Genomic DNA, 8297 nt, shown 5'->3' with positions numbered 1-8297 from the left:
TTACCATTTTCCACTCACAAGGAATGGGATTACTTTTAAAAAAAAGTTTATGTTAGCGTGGCCGTTGAACACCATTTCAAGCGTGGCCGTCGATCATTACCAACGTCGCCTCCCTGACACTTGTGCTGGTGGTACGTGTAAAGACATTTGAGTGAGCTCGTTGCTAGTGCCACACCATTTCAAGCGTAGCCGTGGCCAGTACTGCCTGACTGGCCCCCATGCCGGTGGCACATGAAAGCACCCACTACACTCTCGGAGTGGTTGGCGTAAGGAAGGGCATCCAGCTGTAGAAACTCTGCCAGATCAGAATGGAACTTGTTACAGCCATCTGGTTCGCTAGTCCCCCAAGTCAAATCGTCCAACCCATGCTAGCATGGAAAGCGGAAGTTAAACGACGATGATGATGAATCAAAAGGGATAAAATTCTAATAAACATGGCAAGACATTTGTCATAATCATTTGTGTTATATTTTCATTAACAAATATGTTCGTCACAAGAGCAACACAAATACAACCACCACCTTACCTGTTCATCCTGAAGAAGTGTGTCAATGTTCATAGATGGACCGGCAAGCTCAGGATCATCATCAGGAGTTGCTAAACGGTCCTGGTCTGGTTGTACTAATTCCTGCAAGACAAAGGTGTGAAAACAATTAATCATGAATATTTAAGAATGAGTAGAAGATGCACAACACATAATCCGCAGAGTGCTTCTTACAATAGAAGTGGAGTAGACAACTGAGTAATGTTGTTTTAAACTTAGAAACAAACGGCATATATTTTATTATTTACATTTTTAAGCGAAAGCAAAATCGGGATAGCACCTGAGCCCAGCGTCGCCTTTCTGGCACTTGTGCCCATGACATGTGTAAGGATTTTCGAGCGAGATCGTTGCCAGTGCCCCTGGACTGGCTCTTGTGCGGGTGGCACATAAAATATACCATTCTGAGCGTGGCCATTGCCAGTACTGCCTGACTGGCCTTCGTGCCGGTGACACGTAAAAGCACCCAATTCACTCTCGGAAGGGTTGGCGTTAGGAAGGGCATTCAGCTGTAGAAACTCTGCCAAATCAGATTGGAGCCTGGTGTAGCCATCTGGTTTCACCAGTCCTCAGTCAAATCGTCCAACCCATGCTAGCATGGAAAGCAGACGTTAAACGATGATGATGATGATGACATTTGACGGATATTTGTCCTCATCTTGTTTGTTGTTACACAACGTTTCGGCTGATATACCCTCCAGCCTTCATCAGGCGTCTGGGGGAAATTTCGAACCTGGGTTTTCATTCCTAAGGTATTTTCAATGTTGTTGTTGTTATTATTATTATTATTATTATTATTATTATAACTACACCAGAATTAAAGTTGAAATAAAGCTACTTACTTCAGGCTGCACGTAATATTCTGCGTAGTTCTTTTCCATGACATCAGTGGCAGATGGCACATGTGGAGAGACTGTAGTTTGTTGCCAAGGAACTGAAGGAATGGAAGAAAGGGAATGGAAAGTAGAAGTGATGGTAGAAGAAATGGTGGCTGAGGGTTGGGTGAATGATCCGCCTGTCTGTCGGGGTATTTGGGGTTTTGAGTCCAGAGAGAAAAAATTTGAACTGTTGACATTGCTGTCATCATCGTCATCATCATCATCGCTGTTATAACCAGTTACACCAAGGATACTTTTCTTAACTGCTGGCTTCTTCGATACGGAACTCGACGGGGGTTTCTTTGTTGCACTTTCTGCTGCTTCGGGTCTTTTGTTTAGGGTGTAGGGTATAAATGTCCGGTTGCTTTGTTTCACAGAAATGTGTTTCGGGGGAGGAAGGATATCCAACAAACGGCATTTGCCCTTTAAATATATGAGAGAGAAATAATCAAATAATTAAGAAATAGAAATTACAGAAGTCATATAAAGTTCATTAAACTTAAACATAAAACATAAAAGTTTGTTAAACTTATAACAGATTAATAGTAAATTAAATGTAATTGATTTTGAGATGACTATTAAGTAAGCAAATAAATAAAACTCACCGAGAACTTCATTTTTTTCTTTGTAACCACTTCTTCCTCATCTGAATCCTGAAATTATCAAAATAATAACACTTAATAAGAACAATAATAACAATTTTCAAATTTTGGTACTAGGCCAGAAATGTTTCAAGGGTATTGGTTAAGTCAATTACACCAACTCCAGTGCTTGACCGGTACTTATTTTACTGACCCACAAAAAGAGAAAAAGCAAAGGCGAACTCAGGAGATTTGAACTTAGAATGCCACATTGATCTTTGATACTTGGTGGCTGTTTCTAATTTAAGCATGTAATATCCACGGGGTCAACTAGTTACTAACAGGGTTTGTGATAGAGAAATTCACTTCTCCAAACCATGTAGTATGTAGTTTGGGGTCCAGTCCCACTGCATAGTGCAAATGCCTGTTACTATAGCCCCAAATTCTTGTGAGTGAATTTGGTAGATTGAAAAGAAACTGAAACTAAATACAATCATCCATATATATATATATATATATATATATATATATATATATATATATATGTAAAAATATGAGACACTTATTTGGTAGCCATGATAAAACTCCGAGTTTTGGATGCCGGGGTGGGAGTCCACGCCAACATCTCTTCAGTTATCCAGCCATTGAAAATTCCTGTGAAAAATGACCGTTAAACAAAGGGAAATTACTGTGTGGTTGACCGTTATTAAGACAAAAGAGCTATTAGAATGACCGCTAAGTAAGGGGAAGGGGTAAAGGTAAGGGAGTAGAAAAGTCTATAGTGTTCGCGTAAACGCACCAATCCATACATTCGCCTATATGTATATACTAAACCACCCTCGCTTGAAACACACACATGCTCACCCACATACTCGCCAAAAACTATATATCATCATCATCGTTTAACATCCGCTTTCCATGCTAGCATGGGTTGGACGATTTGACTGAGGACTGGTGGAACCCGAAGGCTACACCAGGCTCCAATCTGATTTGGCAGAGTTTCTACAGCTGGATGCCCTTCCTAACGCCAACCACTCTGAGAGTGTAGTAGGTGCTTTTACGTGTCACCGGCACGAAGGCCAGTCAAGCGATACTGGCAACAGCCATGCTCAAAATGGTGTATTTTATGTGCCACCCACACAAGAGCCAGTCCAGGGGCACTGGCAACGATCTCGCTCAAAAATCCTTACATATGCCACGGGCACAAGTGCCAGAAAGGCGACGCTAGGCACAGGTGCCATCCCGAACCATGACTTGTACTTGTTTTAGACACCTATATAGTTGCATGCAGACACAGATACAATTCTTCACTCTTCTGTCATTTGATCAAGTAACACATCCAAGGTGTGGCAGTTAGAGGGAGAGAGAGAGGTGGAGTTTTATAGTAAGGAGTAAAAAAGTTTTAAAAACTCTAAACTCACTGAATCCAATGCCGGAATAGTGATTTTCACATGAGAACCTTTTAGCAATGGTAAAGGTTTTGGTAAACTTGTTATCTGCGAAGATTTTGGTTTGACAATATCTTCCAGATCTCCTTCAGATATTTCATCATTCGTTGTTTGTTTCTGCTGCGGCTTTGGTAGAACTGTCAAATGGAAATAAAGAAATATTAAAGTCACATGACTTCATCATGGTTCAAATGTAATTTAGTTTGTTTTTTTCTTTTAGTTTCTTTTTTTAGTTTTTGTTTTTTAATTTTTTAGCTTTTGGTAAAGGAGCAGTACCTATTACAGGGCCTCAAAACAAGAGAAAAAATAGGCAGGAAGAAGGTACACCCAAACTGGAGACCCCAGCCCAAATAGTGATTTTCTTTTTTATTTGCTGAGTCAGGAGGAAGAAGCAAAGCTCATGACCCATGCGGTCCTTCAAAGATCAGTGACATTCATATTGTTAATATTCTTCTTAAAGTGCTGAAAGAAATATGTGAGCAGGGAACGGATTCCAGAAGGCAAATGTTCTGGAGATGAAGGATTGGATAGAGCAGTTGGTAGAGAAACCTAGGCTACCAAAAGGTGGAGAGATGAGTGGAAAGGGTGGTAGAGGTAGGTACAAGACCAGCCAGCTCCAAAGAGCAGAGGCCATTATAGTAGGGATATGAAAGACAGAGAGAGAAGAGACGACAAACTTGTGGGCCAGAATACTGCTGAAGGTACTGAAGAATCAGGAAGTGGGGAGGAGAGTGTTATGCCCACCCCCAATAAGGCAGGATTTGAACTCAGCATGCAAAGAAGCAGAACAAATACCACATGGCAATCAGTCCAATCCTCAAATGACTCCCTCAGTCCACCAGAATAGTAATTTATTTATCGACCTTGAAAGGATAAGAAAAATTAAAGTTAACCAATGTAGGGAGTGAATTCAGAAAATACGCTCAAAGCTTTTTGTCTGACTGAGCCTGTAAGAAATATCAGCCAACATTGGACTGGCTCCCGGGCAGGTGGCACGTAAAAAACACCTTTTGAGCGAGGTCATTGCCAGTACCGTGTGACTGGCCCCCATGCCAGTGACACGTAAAAGCACGCACTACACTCTCAGAGTGGTTGGCGTTAGGAAGGAAATCCAGCTGTAGAAACTCTGCCAGATCAGATTGGAGCCTGGTGCAGCCTTCTGGCTTGCCAGTCCCCAGTCAAATCGGGCAACCCTTGCTAGCATGGAAAGCGGACGTTAAGCGATGATGATGTTGATGATGATGTTGAATAGAGAAACAAATCATCATCAACATCACTTTAATATCTGGTCTCCATGCTGGTATGGGTTGGATGGTTTGACATGGAGCTGGTTAGCAGGAAGCTGTCCAGACACCAACTGTCTGTTGTGGCATGGTTTCTAAGGCCGGATGCCCTTCCTAAAGCCAACCACTCAACAGAGTGTGCTGGGTGCTTTATAAATGTCACCGTGTGAATAATAAAGGTCTAAATTAGATAAGCAAACTTCTGGCAACAATGAAAACCACTACTTCTGTAGTTTCTGTATTCCTGAGAGCATGCAGCAGGTACAGAATAGATAGAGCAGTTGCAATTCTCAGGCCATCCTGTGCAGTTATGTCTTCTTTGGTAAGTGCTTATCACTTTGGTAAGTGCTTATCTGTGTCTAAGAAGTGGTCGTACTCAGATATGAGTTAACTTCCATCAACATCAACACTGCATCCCCAACAACACTTACAATAACATGAACGAATGTTGGAACCTCCACATGGTTGATCAACACGCTAGAAGTAGCAACAAAACCTTCTTTACATCACACTCTACCGTCTTAAACAAAAATCCTAGATGCAATGAGCCTGAATATACGATGTAGTTATCACTGCTGGGATACGTTTGATGAGAGATCTGAAGTTAATAACAAATGTAGACAAATTTGCCACACTTAACTGAGCGTTCAGAATGTAAAAAAGCAGAGCAAATGACATTATGCATTTTGTCCAACATACCCCTACTACCATCACCCCAATGTCCACGTTCATCGAAGGGGAACAACTTTTATTTAGAGAATAGCAACCAATCTTTTAACAAAATTGTTTTCTTTATTTACAGGAAGCAAAATGTAAGGAACATCGAAGGACCCACGTTCTATGATTCGTGGCAAAGTGGCTGGGGAGTAAATTGACGTAGAGGAAATTCCATTCTGATAATATTGTTAATATTCGTCCCGTTATATTAAATATGGAAAAAAATAGATGTGTTTCGAGAAGTGGGGACAAGGACAAAGAACTTTTAAACAGTCCATCGAAGTTGTTCACCTTACACTTATTCTAAGGAGGTGTGGGGGGGGGGCAGAATCAGTTCCTTAGACGGAGCAGCTCTCCAAAAAAGAAACGAAAACGATGGCAGAGTTTTGAAATATAGCCAACGTCGTTATTTCACGGGGAAAGAGGAAAGAATGAATATAGCACGAGATTACGGGAGGAGTAAAAATGTAAAGAAAAGTAACAATTTATGGGGAGGAAGGGGTTCTTTCACAACTGTAATTTCCGTTGTATGAAACACAGGAATAAATAACATAGAATAAAATAACAATATTCAGTTCTATGTGTTTTTCCTTCCCCATCAAGTAGAGATAAGCTATTCCAAAACTTCGCCAAAACAATTCAACAACCCACTTGACGTGGTTTCAAATTACCACTGCTTCAATTCTTTTATGATCTTCTAAAACAAATCAGATTTTTTAATGGAGAGTATATGCGTAAAAGAAAATCATAATTATTATTATCTTAATGAGATTAAATAACTGAAATAAACTGTCATAGGGCAGATAGTATTTAGTTTCGCCTAACTGTAAGTTCAAATCCAACCGAAGTCACTTATAACTCTTCCATACTTTCCGAAGACGACAAAATATGTATCGGTTGTTGTTATTGTTGTTGCGGGTGTTTAGCCCCGAGTTCAGCTTTAATTAAGCAAACTTATGATCAAATATATTTTAGAATATTGCTTCAATATCTATGTATTCGTAACGAGCTGAATTTCAAGGACTGAGCCAGAATGTTTTATAATACTCATATGTATGTATAATATATTGTTGTCATTGTTATTCTCCTGTGTCAGTGCTTTTAATTTCGCTTTGTACCTGAAGATTAGCCCTGATTTCACAAACATATTGTCATTAGCGTGTAAACTAAGTCTATCCTATATATTTTTTGCTTTCTGTTTGTTTTAAATATTCTGTATTTAAGACCACATTGTCCGATGTGTTATTTATTATTTATTATTTATAAAACAACAGAGTGCGATTTCAGAAATATTTATCTGCGATTTCAAACAAATTAAATTTCTCCATAAAAGATCTCCCTCTTTTTCAAACAAAGAGCGTCGTATTTAAACAGAAACAGACCCATATTACATAACGCATATTACCTTTAAACAAATTATTTCCACGTAGGCCGTCTTCCTCTTCGTCATCAACAGAAACATTGTCCGATTTGGTGCCGTTAATTATTGCCTTTTGCTGTTCTTCCATACCATTCTGAGGTTTAGATTCAATTTTAGACACACCACTGGCAGCATTGGTTCTCTTTTGTTCACCTGATGGGGGTAGATGGTTATCTTCTTCATCACTGCTGCCGCTACTATCACTGGAACCATAACCTACCAAAGACATATTTTGTGTTTAGAATTCCGATTTCGTAAACAAGTGAATCGCTGCCAAGGACGATAATCCTAGTTCGACAAACTGCTTATCTCCCTTGTCTTTACTCTCCTTCTGCTATTTCCGTCTTTAACCTAATTCTCACTTGAAAATGGCTTCTCTAAGTTATTTGCTCAACCTTTCCTTCCCTCGCTCTCTTTCCTTTTTTTCTCTTCTTTTCTCCTATTCCCCCTCTCTTTCTTTCTCTTTCTCTCACCTCTCTCTTTCTCTATTTTCATCTCTCTCCTTTTCTCACTCCCTCTCACCCTCTCTCCTCCGTCTCTCAATTTCTTTCCTTATCTTTCTACTCATCTCTTCCTCTCTTTCCTCTTCCCTTTCTTACTTCCTCTGTTTCTCTCCATCTTTCTGTTTCTCCCTTTTCTTCTCACGCTCCCTCTTTCTCTCTCTCTCTCTCTCTTTCTGTCTCTCTATCTTCATCTGTCTCCCTTACTCTCTTTCTCTCTTACTATTATTACCCTCTCTCATTGCACTTCCAAATATTACTTACACCTTTTTAGCCAAGACAGAAGCCAGTGTTCATCGTTTAGTGTCTCCAAGATGGAGAGGAAAATAGCCACGAAGCGAAGACCAGGTCTGAGTTTCTTTGCTACGGAGTGAACTCCTCCGAAGATATCCCAAAACACTAAGTGATGAAGTTAATCCGGATGGTATTAAATTTTGTTCTCTCGTGTACTTTTCTAGTTACCTTTCTTTCTCTCTTTCTTCCCGTCGTTTATATCTAATTTCCTACAGGTGTGGTTGTGAGGGTAAAAAGCTTGCTTCCCAACCATATGGTTTTGGGTTCAGTCCCATTGTGCGGCGCCTTGGGTAAGTATATACTGTAATCCCGGGCTGGCTAAAAGCTTTGTGAGTGAATTTGGTAAATGGAAACTGAAAGAAGCCCGTCTTATAAAGATATATATATCCATATATGTATGTATGTGTGTGTGTGTTTGTGTTGTTTGTGCCCCTACCACCGCTTGAAAACTGATGTTGGTTTGTTGGCATCCTTGTAACATAGCGCTTCGGTAAAAGAGACCACTAGAATGAGAACTACTGGGTCGATTGGTTCGACTAAAATTCTTCAGGACGGTGCCCCAGCATGGCCGCAGTCTAATGACTAAAACACGTAAAAGATAAAAATGGTGATTTTTAAACCCTTGCCCCCCCCCC

General features: G+C 40.1%; 2 protein-coding genes across 2 annotated transcripts in view; one reads left to right on the top strand and one right to left on the bottom strand.

Annotated features, from left to right (window-relative positions):
- Window positions 1-7176, bottom strand: part of LOC106868292 (proline-rich protein PRCC) — an 11415-nt gene extending 4239 nt beyond the window's left edge. Inside the window, exons 1-5 of the mRNA XM_014913516.2 lie at window positions 6854-7176; window positions 3422-3585; window positions 2025-2072; window positions 1384-1842; window positions 527-628 (exon numbers count right to left, since the gene is read on the bottom strand). Coding sequence (XP_014769002.1) covers window positions 527-628; window positions 1384-1842; window positions 2025-2072; window positions 3422-3585; window positions 6854-7097 — 1017 coding nt within the window. The 5' untranslated portion in view covers window positions 7098-7176. The remainder of the gene's footprint in view (window positions 1-526; window positions 629-1383; window positions 1843-2024; window positions 2073-3421; window positions 3586-6853) is intronic.
- The window catches only part of LOC106871451 (tyrosine 3-monooxygenase), a 392944-nt gene that overhangs the window by 189519 nt on the left and 195128 nt on the right, over window positions 1-8297 (top strand). The gene's annotated exons all lie outside the window — the stretch shown is intronic.

The sequence above is a fragment of the Octopus bimaculoides genome, chromosome 10 (genome assembly GCF_001194135.2).
Source record: "Octopus bimaculoides isolate UCB-OBI-ISO-001 chromosome 10, ASM119413v2, whole genome shotgun sequence".
NCBI classification, from domain to species: domain Eukaryota; kingdom Metazoa; phylum Mollusca; class Cephalopoda; order Octopoda; family Octopodidae; genus Octopus; species Octopus bimaculoides.
The sequence above is the reverse complement of the archived record's forward strand: the minus strand, read 5'-3'. Positions and strand labels throughout refer to the sequence as shown.